The 18,200-nt window shown below is 49.4% G+C and overlaps 1 protein-coding gene across 1 annotated transcript in view; it reads right to left on the reverse strand.

The window, feature by feature from the left end:
• The window catches only part of KDM3B (lysine demethylase 3B), a 1,181,011-nt gene that overhangs the window by 845,708 nt on the left and 317,103 nt on the right, over nt 1–18,200 (reverse strand). Inside the window, exons 6-7 of the mRNA XM_078652703.1 lie at nt 12,278–12,352; nt 10,824–11,309 (exon numbers count right to left, since the gene is read on the reverse strand). Of these exons, the coding sequence (XP_078508829.1) occupies nt 10,824–11,309; nt 12,278–12,352 (561 nt within the window). The remainder of the gene's footprint in view (nt 1–10,823; nt 11,310–12,277; nt 12,353–18,200) is intronic.

An 18,200-nucleotide genomic window follows, 5' to 3' on the forward strand; every position in this document is an offset into this window, starting at 1 on the left:
GTGCTGCAGCCCTTAGGGGTCTTCTCTGGTCAACATGCCCTGGGTACCTAGGGTACCATCTACAAGGGGCTGACAGGTGGCCAGAGATGCCAATTGGGATTTAGTTTCAACACAGTTTTAGGGAAGGAACACAGGGCCCTAGGCACCTGGTTGGCAGGAGCTCAGGGCACACTCAGTAAAAGCACATCAGCAGTTCAGTAAAACGTGGGGGCATACCAATGAAAGAACTTTCTCACAGTCATCCTGACTGAAACCTGGGATAGAGGCTGAAAGAGCGGAATCGTAGCTCTAATATCCCGGACTTGCTGCTCGGAAGGATAAACCCAAAACCGAGTTAAAATCCAGAACCGCTACGATGAAAGGGAGCTTCTGAGAGGACTCTGGTGCGACTTCGGCACATTGATGGAGAACCCCAGCAAATGCAGGAGGTCGGATGTAGTATGGAGGTGGGAAACTACTGCCTGGGGCGAGCCCGCCTTCAACAGCCAGTCGTCGAGGTAGGAGAAAACTGACACCCCTGACCTGCGCAGATGAGCTGCGACCACCGCCATCACTTTCGTGAACACCCGAGGGACACTGGTAAGGCCAAAAGGGAGCCCGGCAAACTAAAAATACTCCTAGCCTACCATGAACCGCAGGTAATGCCGGTGGGCAGGGGAAATGAAAATAGGCGTCCTGCAAGTCCAACGCTACCATCCAGTCTCCAGGGTGCAGGGCAGTCAGGACCTGAGCCAGTCAGCATCTTGAACTTCTCCTTCCGGAGGAAGCGATTGACGTCCCGGAGGTCCAAGATGGGGCGCACACTACCAGAAAGTAGTGGGAATAACAACCACTCCCTACTTCCTAATCGGGAACGTACTCGATGTCCCCCTTGGCCAGGAGGGCAGTTACTTCCTGACTGAGAAGAGCCAAATGATCCCCCGACATGCGGTGGTATCAAGGTGGCATGGCTGGAGGGGAGGACAGAAAGGGGAGCGAGTAACCTTGGCAGATTATCTGCAGCACCCACTTGTCCGATGTGATTTCACACCAGTGGTGGAGATGGAGACTAACCTTGCCTCCCACCGGCGTGGGGTGCCCCCTGAAGCTTAGATTAGGAAGGCTTGGAGGTGGAAGCAGCAGGTGTGGAGGTGGACTGACCCACCCGCTGGTTACCAGACCCGCCCCTGCTGAAGCCGCTGACGCAGGTTCTGCGGAGGAGCGCGTCTGGTCGCCTTTACCCTGGCCACAAAAGGAACAAAACCCAGGCGTTGCAGGGCTCTTTGTGGAAAGACCCAAAGACTTAGCCATGGCCCGTGAGTCTTTAAAGCGCTCCAGGGCACTGTCCGCCTTGTCGCCAAAGAGGCGAGATCCGTCAAAGAGCATGTCCATGAGCGAGCTATGGACATCAAGCAAGAACACAGTAGACCGCAACCAGGCATGGCGCCGCAACGCCACAGTCGTGGAAATCGCCCTGCCCAAGGAATCAGCCGGGTCCAGACCACACCTGATGGCAAACTTCGCCGTATGCTTGCCCTCCGCCATCGCTTGGGAAAGGACGGCCTGGACTTCATCACAACACTGAGGCAGGATCTCTGCTACCGTATCCCACACGGCGTGGGAGTAACAGCCCAATAAACAGGCGGTATTAACCGACCGCAACCCCAAGCTGGCCGAGGAGAACAGCCTCTTGCCATATTGGTCCAGCTTCTTAGAGTCCGTATCCGGCGGAGCTGTGGGGAAGGCACTCTGATGTCAAGGCCTGAATGACCAGGCTCTCAGGCATGGGATGAGTGGTGAAGAAGGCAGGGCCTCCAAGCGCCTGACGATGACGCCTGGTGACGTTCTTATCCACCGGTGCCCCAGAGGCCAGACGCAACCAAGTGCCCAAGAGGACTTCGGTAAGGGCCTCATTGAAAGGGAACAGCTGTTCCGACGACGTAGACGCAGTCTGGAGCACCTCCGTAAGGAGGTAGGTCATAAAGGCCACCGTAGGGAGGTCGAGATGGAGAGCCTCCGCAGTTAGAAGCAGCACCATGGTGGAGGAGTCACACTGCCGCGTAAGGGGGTCATAGGAATGTCACAGTACTCATCCGGCTCCGGGGTAGAAGGAGCTGGCAGCGGCAGCAGGGTCGGAGCCAGAGAGTGGGCCAGTGGCGCCGCGAGTAACGCCGGCCGGGGCCGAACCAGAGCTGCATCCCAATGTGGATCCCAGGTCGGAACTAAATGGTCCGAGAACCGGGCCAGGGGCAAGATAAACGGCACCCAGTGCGGCGCCTGTGGCGGCGCTGAGGCCGGAGCCAAGGGCAGTGCCAGAGCCAGCGATGATGCACCTTGTGGCGCCGGAGCAGAGGGCGCTGGATCCAGTCACTCCGGGGCCGGCGCCAGAGGCAGTGCCGCCGGGCCAACAGGATCTGGACACAGGACCGCACGTGCGCCGGCGGGATCCCGAGGGCTAAACAGGCGGTCCATGGCAGCAAGAAACTCTTGCAACTGTTCGGGAGTCGCCGACAGACCCGGGTATAGCGGGTAGGCCTCAGGACTCCCAGGCTCTGGAGGAGCTGCAGGGGTGGAGCCCCTGTCCCCCTCGACCGCCTTCGGGGAGCGATGGTGGGACGTCGGAGAGCGAACACGCTTCTTCGACTACTTCTTATGGAGTCGCTTACCGGAATCTGAAGTTTAAGACAGAGTCCGTGGAGCGACGGCTCCAGTACCGCGAACGGCCCCTAAACCCGGAGCGGCGGTGAGAGGAGTGCCGGACCTCCAGCAACTTCCGGCGCCGCACCTGCAAGGCCTTAGAGCCATGGCACGGCAGTCCCGACAATCCCGGGAGTCATGGTCGGTCTCCAAGCAGTAGAGGCAGACATCATGGGGGTCCGCCACCGACATTTTACGGCGGCACAACCCACAAGACTTAAAGCCGGGCATCCCTACGTGCACCAGGAGACAAAAGTCTCAAAAAAGTTGTTTAAAAAATGACCCGAAGTACGTGCTCAATCCAAGTCTGCGCTTTCAGGCGGAAAAAGAAAGAACTCGCATCAGCGCGCATGGGTGGCACCTAAGTAGCCCCCGGGACGTCATCCCGGTGCTTACGACGCCAGTGACGGCGCGGAGCCGCATGGCGCCACCTACTGGCGCGTGCGGGGTACTGCTAAGCAGAAAACTTTCCGGATCGAGACTGACGCCTGGGGAATATTCTAAGGTAAGGACTATCACTAACGTGTTTCTTTCAGATCCATTATTTTAGTATATGGTTTGGTCTCTCCCTGGAGACCGCTGTGTATTTGTGCTATTTACAAGTTTTAGTCCCTGAATATGGTGTGTATTGTGTTTATATCTCCGGGTGTTGGTGAGTGTTTGTAATAAAGTACATATTTTTATAACTACACTGTGATTCTTTTTCACTTAACCTATACCATAAGATAAAGTACTGGTAAAACAAGCTGCTTTACACTCCTTCTGGACTAAGCCTAAAGGCTGCTCTCCACAGCTACCACTTAAAGAGCTTTCTAAGGTTCTCTAAGACCACTAAAATCGTGCAGTGCAGGGTGCTACACTTACATAGGTGTGCACCATATACCAAGCCAGCCTCTCACATGGACCAGAAGCCTGCTTCTTTCGATCCATAGCAGCTAAACAGCACTTGTCGGGTGGAAGCTCAGAGCGGTGTCAAGGGGTAAGGAGTTTGGAGCTGTACTCAAGGCCTGTTGAGCTAGCAGGATAACTTCAAACAAGGTGGGACTCTGAACTTTCTTCCAGCGAGAAAGCCTCCTGTCAGCAGCCGAAGGCTTTGGATGATGGTACTGCTTGAAGTTGTGGGCACCAAAGCGGTCTGAGGTATCTTTGCTGCTCATACACGACATCTCAAGTCAACGGGCATGGCAATCTCAAAGAGTCTTTTTTCAAAGGACCAGCACACTTCATTGTGCAAGGATGTGAGGCAAAGAATCCAGAGCTGGTCGTCAGCCCAGGGAGATTTCGCAAGACACAAAAGTCAATAACAAAAGGACGCCTGTTCCAACAAAAACAAGGCATTGTGAAATCGGACAGAATGAAAAAGGTAAAGAGGCCAAGGCGGGCGATGCCCTCCAGGGGCCCAAGTTAACAGGAGAACAGACCCACACAAGAGTCAAATAAAATACTGACAGAAGAAGAGGAACTAAGAAGGCCAAAAAAAAACACCAAGCGCGTTGATCCGGAGGATGGGAGTACATGTCCAATTCAGACGGCGGAAAAAAACAATATCAAGTCGATGACCATGTGCAGTGCAAGCAAGATGTGGAGTAAAAGTACCATGTGACTCGAGAATAATTCCTCAAAGAAAAATAATTTGCACCCAGCCGGGCCCTACACTAAATGGAACAGCATGTGAATATACAGCCACAGGCTGCTTGAACAAAAATTAAGACACTATACAAAAACAACAAATCTTACACAGGAGCTTCGAGTTTACCGTTACTTACCAGTGGTTGGCTCCCACTTATCTCTCGTTTCCTATTGGTCAGTAACACCTCCTCACCTCTGGCTTTCTCCTGGGTCTTCGTCTGTGTCCCTGCCATGGAACATGGACCAAGTACTGCTTCCAGTGTGCAGCCAGTGTTTTTCCACTTATCACAGGCTCATGCAGATACTCTTGTTACTTTTCAACATTCACTCTTACTGAGTGGATGTCTCTCCAGTCCCCTTACTTCACCTCTGTATTTCCTCCATCACCCCGCCCTAAATTGTTTTTCACCCACCCAACGATTGCCATTTTGTCAACACTCCCACTCACCATTTTGACAAAACAATTCTTCTGCCCAGTTTTTATACCTTTTCTTCTAACTTAGATACAGGCATCACCCTCCCAAAATACTCAGTAGAGGGGGACTGCCTCAAAGGCCAAACAAGCATTTGCAATGCAGTAGGTCTCGCATTTACTTGAGTTTGAGCTATTGGCATTGTAAATGACAATGCCTTTTATTTATGTTTTGGTTTTTAAAAGTAGATAAATAAAAGGCATTGTCATTTACAATGCTAATAGCTTAAACTAGCGTAAATGCGAGACTGATTGCATTGCAAATGCGTGTTCTCTTCTGCATACACAAAACATCAATCCGCATAGTGATGGCCAGGGACAGCTTTAGCGCTGTTGTGGCACAATTGGGTTGCGGCTGAAGGCAGTGTGAGTTTCTCTCAGTGGGGCAGTATGGTGTTCAGTGGGGTAGAGGATGTGGCAGATAACAGAAACTGCAAGGCTCTGAGACAAATGGCTTGTGATAGCACTTTTAAGCATATTTGGGACATTTTGCAAACTGCAAAGTTTTCAGATTAATGTATAGTGTTGACCAATAACAACTGAGCGCATGTGTGCATTGTCAATCTAAATAAACCTGGAAAAATACTAATTGTAGCGTCGTCTTTTGCTTGTGTCAAAAATAAATGTGGATAAATACAGAAAAATTGCCCAAAAAATAAATATGCATAAACGCAGACGGAAATGGCAAAAAAATAAATACCATAAAACCGGGAGCCCTAATCATTTTCTCCGCTTGAAGGATTGTTTCGTGGGGCGATGCTGATTTTTACTCCCGTATGTTTGTGAATGTGTGTATTTTAAATATATTTCCTCTCTCTAAAATACCTAGTTTTACGGATATTATCGGCACTCGGCTGGAAAGACGTTTCAATGGTGTTTGGTGTATTTTTTTTTAAAGGCACTCCATCTATGCTTTAATCTGGGGGATTTGCGTCGCTCCCCACACCCCCTCTAACTGAGGAAGGGGTTGTGGTGGGGCAGAGCGCTCTAGCAGTGTTCTACGTGAGGGTTTTTCTGACTTTTTATTGGTGTAAACCCTACAAACCAGGCTTGTCTGTGTCGCAACACTGCTAAATCAATGAATTATGTTTTCATGTGATATTGACCTGTTACTGATCTGGTGCTAACAAGTGACTCCTGTCCCTGCCTGCTGCTGACCCTGCTGGCGCCGTGGACCACGAGATTGGGAGGCTCTATTCATCCATTCATCCACCCAAGATCGCCCAGGGAGATGCTGACACATGAAGAGGCTTCGGAGGACCATGGTTGAGAAGGCCAGCAAGTTTCTCTTGATTTTGGTCGGCTCCGTGTTTTTCATGCTGATCCTCTACTAGTATGTGGGGCCGTGTGTGAACTTGGGTTCCCCCAGCCGGTACCCCCAGGAGGACCTGGACCTCTTTCCCACCCCGGACCCGAACTACGTGAAGAAGTACTACTTCCCGGTGCGTGACCTGGAGCGGGCTCTGTCTTTCGACATGAAGTGCGATGACGTGATCATCTTCCTGCACATCCAGAAGACTGGGGGCACCACTTTCGGCGCCACCTGGTCCAGAACGTGCGCTTGGAGGTGCCCAGCGACTGCTACCGGCCCAACCGCAAGGAGATCTGGCTCTTCTCACGCTTTTCCACGGGCTGGAGCTGCGGCCTGCACGCAGACTGGACCGAGCTGACCAGTTGCGTGCCCACCCCCGCTCACATGTGCACTCATATTTTAGTGAACTGTTTTTTCACCCTCTCTGTCGATCCTACCCAGACCTTATACCACCTGTACCGTCTCACAGCCCCTAATGAACTTTGACCCACCCAGGCCTCTTGCTTCTAAGCCCCCGCCACCCCCTCCTCCCATGCGGAGTGTCATTGCGCTCCAGCTGTTTAACGGCTAACAATGCTCCCACACCCCTGCGACCATCTAGCGTGTGTTTTCAGGCCTTTAATTCTATTACGGCCCCATTGTGCGCTGTTTGGATGAGCCCTGATGGGCTCAGCCCACTGTTTGCAAAGAGGAGCCCTTGAGATGCCGTGGGCCAGTGAATCCTAATCTACTCTCACTGGGGACAGCTCGGGCCATGTTGCAAATACCCCACCCCCTAGTGTTTCTAACCGTCAGTGTTTGCCAGCCATTACTCGTATATCTTCATGGCTCCGAAATCCCACTTGCTGCCTAGCACCACCTTTTGCAGACCCCGACCCGCTCTTTTCAGAGGCGGACCCATTTTCCTGCCTGTCCCATTACCGGTGTACAATTTTCCCATTGCCACATTTCTATGCTTGGACAGGGACAGGCGTTTGCCAGCGCTGGCCTCCGTAGTTGTGCGAGGTGTTTCCTCACCTTGATTACATTTTGTTTCTGATTCACATATCTACAGTTGTGTACAGGCTGTTCTGATAGCTCAGTGGTTGAGTGTCCTCTGAAATGGTTTGCAATGAAGCTGCAAGTACACATTCGCAGCCTTTCTTTTGCCTGAGCAGAGGTTGGCAGCAGGAGTGACGTGCTGTTGAGTCATTAAAGCGCCTAGAGACTGTTCCGGAACATGCACAGATACAGAGCCGTATAGCGCCCTTTTGTTTTCATTCCCCGTGTGTTCTTTCTGCCTCCTGTATATTGCCGTCTCAGAGCGTCGGGTGGGGTGGGAGGATGGGTTCGGGGTGGTTCCTTTGTCTTAGCGGCACGTGTTGTCCATGTCCTTGACCCACATTGCTGCTTTCCGTTCATCGGAGGGTATCGAGGGGGCATAGGTATTTTTCAGTGCCCTCCCCCATCCAGTTCGGTCGAGCCCCCCTCAAATTATCGTGCCTGCCTCTACGGTACATGGAGCAGGGCGGAACCAAGTAAATGCCCCAAATACGGTGTTCATCCGGTGCTGGGGAGTGTCACCAGTCTCCACCGGTATACTGAAGTATTCGGACACAGAAACCTCGATTATCGGTAAAAAAAAAGTGCTGCTGTGGTGTATGTCCCATCCCCCTCATCGTCCTGTCCAGTCAGCTGAGATTCAAGCTCCATCGCAGCAGTACGCAAGAGTATATAACTTGCATTACCCACACCCAAAGCTGCCTGAAACACCCTGTCCGAGATTGCTGCTTCACTGCACGGCCCACACTGGTTTGTCTTTGTAAATGGTTTTAAACTACTGTGTTGGGCTCTCGAAGAACTGACAAGCTGTGCATGTTGTCATTCTCCCCAAAATGACCTCTAACGCGTGCTTTCAGCCTGGTCCTTATTTTTGGAGGAGTGAGCGCACGTGGGAGTAAACTGCCAATGTTCTTTTCATGGCAGGGAAGTGCCCTCCGTACCCTCCCAGCAGCGGGAAAGCTGCACGCTGTGCGGGGCCGTGTGGTGTGCTGGGGTCACACTGGATGGCAGTCACATGGGGACAAATGGCGCAGTAGTATGTACAATGAGATGTAACTGAAAGCCAGGTGTGATGTGGCATCAGTATGTGGGGAGAGGGTTCTCCAAAGGGATATTGTCCAGGGTTCATTTGTAGAAGCATTTTCTAGCGTTGCTTTTCCGCCTTTCTTTTTGTGTATACCGCGTCCTTGCACTTGGCTCTATACACAGGCAATAAAACAATTTGACAACTACTTGGAAAACAGTGTTCACACGAGAGTGTTTCCAAGTCACGGCAGACAGCTGGTCACTGCTCTCGAGTCCTCTGCTGTGATTTTATACCTGCCCCGGCTGTCGCGTGATGCTTAAACAAAAGTTGCTGATAGCTGCCTTTGAGCTTGAGATTGCTCCAGAGCCGAGTGTTCACAAGGGGGTGAGGGGAGGGGAGTGGGGTCAGACTGATAGCACTGAAAAACAAGACGTGCGCAAAAACAAAACCTGCCGTGGGGCGGGACTTCCGTCTTCGGAAGCTCGCGCCCACGGAGTGCCTGGACAGAAAAGCGGTGCTGGTGACGCGGGGCTCCCATGCCCAAGGGAGAGCCCCGCGGAGGCTGCAGAGTCCGGCGATGCGGTGAGTGGGGTTAGTTGGGGGGTCTCTGTGCGTGTGCATGGGCGAGGGCGGCGGGGGGGAGGGGGTTGTCTGTGTGTGTGCGCTCGTGTGTGTGTGTGGGCGGGGGGGGGGCTGGGGAGGTGTGGTGTGTGTCTGTATGTGTGTGCTCGTGTGTGTGTGTCTCTGTGTGCGTGCGTGATCCAGATCCATGGTGACTGACTGAAGAGCCTGCCGGAATCGGAGCACGCGACCTGATCCGATTCTGGCAGGCTGCGTGCGTGCGCGTGCCAGTCTGTTGTCCCAAACCTCGTTAGTCCTTGAAAGCCAGAATGATTACAATAGGACTCCACTGCGACAATCGCTTTCGCGATTGCATCGCAGTGCGAGCCCTAAAAAGGAGGTTCAAAGTATGTAGTGACCAGGCATCAGCAAGTCACGTACACATCTCGTTTTGAATGCCCCTAAAGAGGCCAGAAGCTATCTTTTTCTAATTTTTTCCATCATCTATGACACTAAAAAGGACACCGTAGGCTCTTCCAGCCAATGCAAAAAACTGTGCAAGAGCATTTATGACACCAATGCCCACTTTTTTTCCCCTCACTAGATTCTGCCATTAGAAAGCTAAACTTTGACTGGCATTCTTAACCGTCGAGCCACCATAGGCTCCTTTGGACCACAGAGTGTTCCTCTCTCAAACCTTCCCTTCCAACATCGCTGGTAAAGTTATTTGTGAACGAAAGCAATAAGAGTCCTTCCCCAGTCTCTTTTAAAGATCTTTAGAGAAAGCCCAGCAAAAAAATTCTAAGGATGCCTCTCTTAAAGTCTATATTGTAAATAATAAGTTTGACTAGGATGTACCCTCTATTAAGTCTCCACCTGCCAGTGTAGGCATTTTTGGCGATATGGTTTTCTCAAAACACTTAACTCACCAATTCCCTGCCAGTTCTGCTGAAACCTCTTCTGACCCTTCCTTGAGGCATTAATGATGCGGTCCTCTGCCTAATAATGCATTCTTCCATGGCAATTTTCACTCACTTTTTCCCCTGTGACTATTCTTAAGTATTCCTTCTTCTCATCTCTACTCGTTCATCCCAGAAATCCGTGACAGAGCTAGGTGTTCTCTTAATGTTTATCTTGAGAGTATTTATTGTAGTTCCTGACAGTCCTGCTGACCAAGGAATAGCTGAAAAACGCTGGAAATAAAACGTAGAAAAGATCTCGGAGAAGAACCGGTGTTTTGAAATTATTTCATGCGAAAATGGATTGCAATCAGAATGAAAAAGCAGGTATTCAGACAAAAGAGGCAGAATATAGGCACCCTCATTTTTTAATGCAGCTTTCAAAATATCTGTGGCCAACCACAGCCTAGTCTGCCATCACAGCTATTTTCCTTCCCCCTTTCAGATGGGATCTCTTTTTAACACCTAAGAGTAATCAAACCATAGAATGTTAAAAGAAACATTTTTATCAAGGATAAACTGAAGAAAAAACTTTAAATGCACCCAATATATGAACATGTTGGTTTAAGTGATTAAGGAAAAATAAATATGCTTGGTGTTAACAAAAAAAATTACTAACTACAATGATCAGCCACTGACAGAAAAAACAGAATAAATTGCAATTGAGCACCCACAAAACAAGCTAGATTGAAGTTCTTTTGGTCTCCAAAACCTTCTTCAAGTCTCGAAATACAGGGCTAGCCAAGTTAGCAAACTTAGAATCAACATATCTTCAGAGAACAATCTCTCCAAATAACTACCAAACAAATACACACAAGACAACTGCACTTATGATGGAAAAACATTTTAGACTGTGGCCAATGCTGCTGTAGAATATCAGACAAAAAAGATGAACGAGACAAACATTTTAGAAAGATGTGTTTTGGAGACAGATAGTAGGTTGTCAGTCATGTTCACTTTATCTTGACACCTACGATTTTCTCTGTATCAAAATCAAACCTCAATAATTTTAAATCCAGCCTATTCTCACAATCAATACAAGCATGGCAAAATGACGAGTGTACGACATAATTTAAGGATATGAGAAGTGGTGGTAGACAAGAAGAATGTGATCAATGCCAACACAATTCATGCAACTAATCTCACCTGAGGAGTAACCCAGCTGGGCTTCAAGCTACCCTGTGCAGTCACTGAAGGCCAGCCGGTATCCAATATTCTCGTTGTGGAAGCAACAGAGGAGAACCCACCAGCATGACCCCCAAGGCTTTGTCCAACTTGTTCCAATGACGACGGCGAGAAGGGAAGGGGCTTCTCAGAGCTGTCTGGCTGATCTTGCACCATTACAGTGCGCCCGTTTTCTTTGGTATAAGTGGCAAAGTTAATACTGTGGCTAATTTGTGGAACAATCTGGGATGACTGTTTGGATGGCAAATCCAATGCAGCATCCTTCTTGGTACTCTCTTTCAGCAGCCCTTCGCGGTCATTGATGTTCACATCAGCAGAATCCCCTTTCACCTTTTTCAAGGCAGGAACACTTTGAAGGTCCAAGTCCACCTTCCTTCTTCGGCCATCATTCATGTCCCCACTTTCCCTCTTCAATTTGGGGGCATTGACAGCATTCAAATTAGCTCCCTGGAAAGAAAGAGAACATTGAAGGTTTTGCACATTCGTACCAAAAAAACAAAACTAGGGAGTTTAAAACTTCTTCAAATTAATTTCTCCCAAAGACTTCCCAGTCAATACCTTTACCCTCCATATGGTATTCCAGGAAGGAATACTAAGACTATACTCGAACCAATGCTGCAGCACACCTCAAACAATACAAGGTACTATACTCGCACCTCAAGCTCTTTCCTACATCGTTATCACCTGCCCCAAAAAGTGATGTACATCTCATAATCCTTGGTGTCTGTATGCGTCAATGCTGCATAATGCCTCAAAGTTGAGGAAACTTAACACTTCCCTCCATAATGTTACAGTTTCCATGATCCACTCGCTAATAACCAAGTTATTCCTAGCTATATTCTTTCTATCTCCAAAATTCTAGCACACAGATATACTTGTTCTGAAACAAAAAGCACCAGTAATCAAATCACACCAAGTTCCAACTTTGAATCTGAACAGGCCCTACAAAAGTAACATCCCAAAGACTTGTATGGCTCACCTGTAATGTGGTCCACCTTTTTACAAATTCAAATTTTCCAAAAGTGCCGAAATGCATCATCATAGGGCACCTGAAGAGGCTTACTGCTTTGGCAACATCTTCAAGAACACACTACTATTGACAGCCTAACTAAGGGGTAGTTCTGACCTCCTGGGCCCATATTATGCAACAAAGGAGTGCTGTCCCTGTTTGCATGACGGCACATCTTAAAACGTGTGCGCTAGGTCCAAACAGGTACAGTTCACCCCATTTCAATCAATGTGCTGACACAGAGGACCTGTATTAATAAAGCCCCTGATGTCGCTGAGAGCTTAGAGTTCTGGTTTAGAGACATCCGTAGGAACATCCAATATGGTCCATGTACAAGAGAATCCTGTGAGGGGCTACAGTCACTTCATTTCACTACAGTGCTAGGATGGTGCTGTACACACTATACCTCCTTCTTTGGCATAGGACTCTCCATCAGGGTCACATGGACAAGCCTTGGGTCGACACACTTGGTTTCAGAGCACTGAAATGAAAAAATAGTGTAAGAGTGGATGGTAAGAAACAAGACAATTAAGCACAGAAACAGTATATGAATGAAGCATCAAAGCACCCAACAGAACCAATTAAAACACAGGACTTTCAAAAGACAGTCTCTCTAACCCATCTTTAAGAAAACACTGCTAACAGCATAGAAATTAAACATTTAGTGGTCTATGCAAAGAAAGCAGGGACAAAGGAAGCACATAAAAAAAGATCACTATTCTTTACTGTAAAGGGATGAGAGGTGCATGAAGAGTTGTACCAAAAGGGCTCCAAAATGTGCCACTGAAAGGGGATGGTACAAATGGCAGCAACCCACACCCTCCACACCACCTCAACACAGCTATGCAGAGTAAAGGGACTGTACCTTTTTGCCCCCTGCAAGAGACCTGCCTGATTGCTGTGGACCGCAGGACAGGGTCCAGTTGCCCAAGTTTAAGGATGGTTCTCCTGCCAGCCGGCTCCCATTTGCTGTAACGTGTGCATAAAGCACTGGAGGAATTCCCGAAGCGCGGGACGCAGAGCGCTAGTAATGTACCTTTTTGTCCCCAGCATGAGACCTGCTTTGATTGCTGTGGACCGCAAGACTGCAGGGTCACGTGCCCAAGTTTAAGGAGGGGTCTCCTGCCAGCCGCCTCCCACTTGTGGCGACGTGCGCATAAAGTGCCGGAAGAACTCCAGCTGCGCTGGACATATACGGTGTGAGAAAGTGGCTCTATATATACTGGACCATAATCAGGTACAGTGTGTGTAGAGTCTACAAACCACAGAGGTATAACAGAGGTTAAAGCCAGGTGTGAACTTACTCTCTAAAGTGGTAGCTTGGTCGAGCAGTAAGACAGTATCAAAGGACAGTGTAAAGCATTTGTTGTACACACTCAGGCAGCAAAAGGTTTCACACACTCAAAGACTGAACTCCAGGCCAATTGTTTTTATATCCGAGATATAGATGTTTTATTTCTAGAACCAACAAGCATCAAAATATATTGCTCTCAATATGAGAGGCCTCAGAGGAGTACTTTACAGCAAGGCAATAAACTTTATGAACACAATAGATATGGGGGTTGCAGTAGGCAACACAATTCTAAACACACTTTAGCATTGAACTCAATGGGTTCTCATCATATAAGTACAGTTGATTACTTTGTAGATTACTTTGGTAGTTCCAGGACTGGATCCTAGATTCAGTCCTGGGGTCTAAGCTGAAAACAATTGAGTATAAATGTTTTAGTTATTGTAGTGATTTTTCAGGAATATAAAGCGGTTTTAAAAGTTCACACTTAGAAACTTTTCAATGAAAATCTGGCAATGTTATCCAAAGGGAGAAAATTCAGGTTGCAGGTAAAGTACGATCTCGTTACTTTTGTAATCCAGTACTGGGCTCCTAAATCCAGCACTGGGGTCTCAACTTAAAACAGGTAAGTAATTAAGTTTCAGTATCTTGTATGATTTTTAAAGAATATTTCAAGTTTTCAAAAGTAGACAGAAGAAATTTCATAGAAAAGCAGACAATGGATTCCTACGGAGAAAATACAGATTACGAGTAAACCAGATTTGGGTTACTTTTGTGGTTCACTACTGGGCTACAAGGTACAGTACTGGCTTCTCTCCTGATCACAGGTGAGTACTTCGAAATTTGTTACTCAGCTGATTTTATAGGAATATTTTAAGTTTTCGAAAGTAGGCACTTAGAAGATTTTTCGAGTCAAACCAGTCAATGTTATACAACGGCAGGTAAGTGAGTTACCGGTTTCCAGGTGAGTACTCGGCTGGTGAAGTTAAGGTTCTGGGCATAGACTCAGGGGTTCCCCAGGGTCAGGTAGGTACAGTTGGTCCACCCTCAGAGGCACAGGGGCGGCCGGGTGCAGAGGTAGTTAGGCCCAATGTAATCCAACGAGAGGCAGGGGGCCTCCGGTTGGTGGCCGCTGGCTAGCAGTCCACGTGGCTGTGGGAGCTGGGCTCCTGGTCACTTGCTCAAGGCAAATGGGGAAGTAGAAGAGGGCACAGGTTGCACTGCCAGGGGCACTCGGGCGGGTGGGTGCAGGGTGCCTTTGAGACGTGGGGCGCTCAATGTTATTCAATGGGAAAGGTAAAAAAAGGGAACAAAGGCTGCAGACTCTGGGACAGTGATTCTTAAGGTGTGACCACCACTTCGAGAGGTAAGTTGGGATCCTGGAGAAGAGGTAGGTACCCCAAAGTGAGGCACAGGGGGTCACAGAGCCGGGAAGTATTACCCTTGGCTGGTCGCGGTTGGAGGGGTCCCTGGTTCAGAGGCTGGAGGAGTCGTCTGGTTCGTCGCGGAGGGTATTTGGGCACTGGACATTCGGGTCCCAGTCGCCAGGGGGACGTCCTCGTGGTCGTGGATCACTCGTGCACAGGCCGGGCTCGGCGGCTGCAGAGTGGGCAGGTGTTGAGCTTCCTGGCTGGCACCAGGGGTTGGTTGTTGAAGCAGAGCCTCAGCTTATGGGATTCCCAGTCTTTAAGAGGGTCAAAGCAGGCAGGTCCTCAGGGTGTCCCAAGGTTGCTGTCCGCAGGAGTCGCTGGGATTGAGCAGGAGCAGGTTCCAGGATTGACAGGCTGGTAGGGCTGGGGCCAAGTCAGTGGGTGTCGTCCTAGTACTGAATTTAGGTGTGTTACAGGTAGGGCAAGGGCAGGGACCAATAGGTCGCTGTCCAGGGGTGGCTACACCCCTTAGCCTGCTCCTCTCCTGTGGGAGGAGGGTAGGAGCTTAGCTGTGATTGGGCAGGGCTCCCCATGTTCAAGATGGCCGGAGCCCGGGGTCGTGCTTCACCTCGTCTTCCCCACCTAAGAGGTGGGGTTGGCCCCAGCTGGCACACTCCCCTTCCCGATGTTGTTTTTCCTGCCAGTCTTCCCACCAGAGTGGCGGTCAGGACTGGTGGGGAGCCAGTTGCTGAGTACAGCAAATGGTCTGGAGGAGCTCCCAGAGGAGGCAGGCCTTTGAAGCTTCCCCCTGCCCATCCTGGGGGAGGAGACCTCGCCCAGGATGTGCATTGTTGAAGCCCCAGGAGAGCGGGGGCTCTCCACCCCGGGGTCCAGCAACATGTCTGCCGAGGGGCAGCCTAGGCAGCCTCTCAGTCCAGACGTGGATTATGGTTAGGTTTCAGGGGGCATCTCCAAGATGCCCTCTGTGGTGCATTTTTCATTAAATCACACACTGGCATCGGTGTGGATTTAATGTGCTGAGAAGTTTGATCCCAAACTGGTCAGCCTTCAGTGAGGCCATTATGGTGTTGTGGAGTTCGTAATGTCGACCTCCCAGGGCACACTCAGTCAAAGCACATCAGCAGTCAGAAAAAAGTGGGGGGCATACCAATGCAAGAAAGATGGCACTTTTTCCCCATACGGGCCATGCCCGGCAAAGCCCTGGCTAAGGGCGGACCCATACTGCACCACTCAGCACAAGGAAGAGGCAAAGTTGGCCCCTCCCCGGCTTCATTAAGGTACTGTTCTTGTGCCAACTGTAGGAAGCTGGCTTTGTATATACTATACCAAAGTGAGGTATAGTGATTGCAGAGTTCAGTAGAACCCCAAAGGTAGACAGAGGTAAAAGTAGATAGCACCTTACTCTCTATTTGTGGTAGTGTGGTCGAGCAGTAACTAATAGTTTCTTACCTGTCGGTGTTGTTTTGTAGCTTGAAGATCTTTCTGGATTCACTATGCTGTGCATTATTCCACGGTCTAGTGATTGGGTCTGGAATGGTAGTCTTTTTTTTCGTAGTCCAGGTGACGTGGACGTCCCACCTTTTGGTGTCCTTCCTGTGACGTCGGTACAAAAGGGGGTGGAAAAGGGGGTGGTGATGGACTGAGCATCTGAATCAATCAAAAACTCACACCCAGTCAAAAGATCTGGGTTTAATCCATCACCGTTCTTTAGCCCACTCTGCCACCCCAGTTCAGACATGGCTATATGCAAATCAGTCTGACCCTGTGCCTCATGGGAACAGTCCAGCCCGAACTGCCAAGCCATGTCTTCCCTGGACCGGAAACAAGCTTCCGAGGACCGGTTTCTGGCATTCAAGCCTCCGAGGACCGGTTTCTGGCATTCCAGCCGTCTTCAGCCCGGCTTGCTTGAATCCAGTGGCAAAGTGAGCAAGGGACTCACGTCTGAGCATACCCTGCCACACTTATGGTGGCCAAAAGCGGTACAAAAGGGGGTGGTGACGTCAGCACACTTCCTACCTTTGGGCGCCATCATCGGATTATTTTTAGGTCGAGCTCGACCTGCATTCAATGCGAAGCATTGTTTGCTGTCTGCTCGGCAACTATTGTCAGCCGTTTCTGGGAATGAAGACACGAGTCAGACGCGCGCTTTTTCATAGTCAGTTTTGACCGCGGGAGCGCGCTGCTGGCTGCTTGCCGTGTGTGCGGTGTCAGTTTCGCTTTCATTAGTTTCGTTTTTCCAAGGCTGCCTTTCAATTAACACGCTCGCTGTGAGCATTATTTCCAAAGCTTGCTTTGAATCATTATTTCCAAAGCTGCCTTCCAATTAACACGATTACTTATTTGCCGACATGCTTTCACTGAAAAGCTACGTTTAAATTAAAGGTTGATAAGTCGCAAACGAAATCGGCATTTTTAAAAGCTATAGCCTTTCATCAGTTTTGTTTCTCCAAGGCTGTCTTTCAATTAACACGCTCGCTGTGAGCATTACTTTTAAAGCTGGCTTTCAATCATTATTTCCAAACATTCACGATCACTTATTTGCCTATTATGCTTAGCCAATGTTCGCACACACACACACTGCATACACACACACACGCTCCCCCCCCCCCCCCGCAGGGTCCCTCTGACCAGATTCAGATAATCTTTCACCGTCGCTCCTGTCCAAAGAATCGGATCGCGTATCATGAAAAAACTCTCCCGTTCCTGGATGTCGAAGTCTCTGTTAAAGAAAATGCCCTGTCATGTTCTTTGTATCAAAAGAAGACGGATAAGAACAATGCTCTTCATTATAAGAGCTACCACCCGCGCAGCCTAAGGGATAATCTCCCTTATGGCCAATATCTCCGGGTGCGACGCAACTGCACTACCGTCGAGCAATTCGAATTACATGGACAAGTACTGACATCCAAACTACAGGAACGTGGTTACCCTCAGAAACTCCTGAAACACTCCATGAAGAGAGCGAGATGGACACCCAGGGAACACCTCCTGGAGAAAAGAACAAAACCCGCAACAGACCGGATGGTATGCGTTTCCACATTTGGCCCCCACACAAACCAGCTGCAAAAAATCATCAGACGCAGTTGGCACTTGGTAAAGGAAATCCTTCCGGATATAGGCGCCCCCCTCTTTGCGCTGAAAAAGAACAGGAGCATTGGGCAAATGATAACATCAACCAGACCGCAGCCCAAAAGGGATCAACAGAACACCATCTTTGGAGCAAATCCTGTCACGGGGCACCGCAAATGTGGGACCTGTTCCGTCTGCGAACTTACCATGGAAGGGTCATTATTCACAGATGGGAAGAAATTCTGGCGCCACAATGAACATACTAACTGTAAAACCAAGTACACTGTGTACGCCATCCAATGCCCATGTAAGATGCTATACATCGGCAAAACCACCCAGGAGGTCCGCCAGCGCATTATCCAGCACCGCTCGAGAATCAATAACAAAACCATGACAGCCCCGCTTGTCTCACACTTTCTGCAAAAAAACCATTCCAGTCAAGATATCAGATGGACAGTCTTGGCAGCTATCAGGGGCGGTAGTGGAGACCCTGACCTGCGCCTAGCCCAGAAAGAGGCGTATCTCATTCTGAAGTTCGATACTTCTAATATCGGCCTGAACGAAATGTCCGAAATTTC

The sequence above is a fragment of the Lissotriton helveticus genome, chromosome 7, assembly GCF_964261635.1.
Source record: "Lissotriton helveticus chromosome 7, aLisHel1.1, whole genome shotgun sequence".
In the NCBI taxonomy this organism is placed as follows: Eukaryota; Metazoa; Chordata; class Amphibia; order Caudata; family Salamandridae; genus Lissotriton; species Lissotriton helveticus.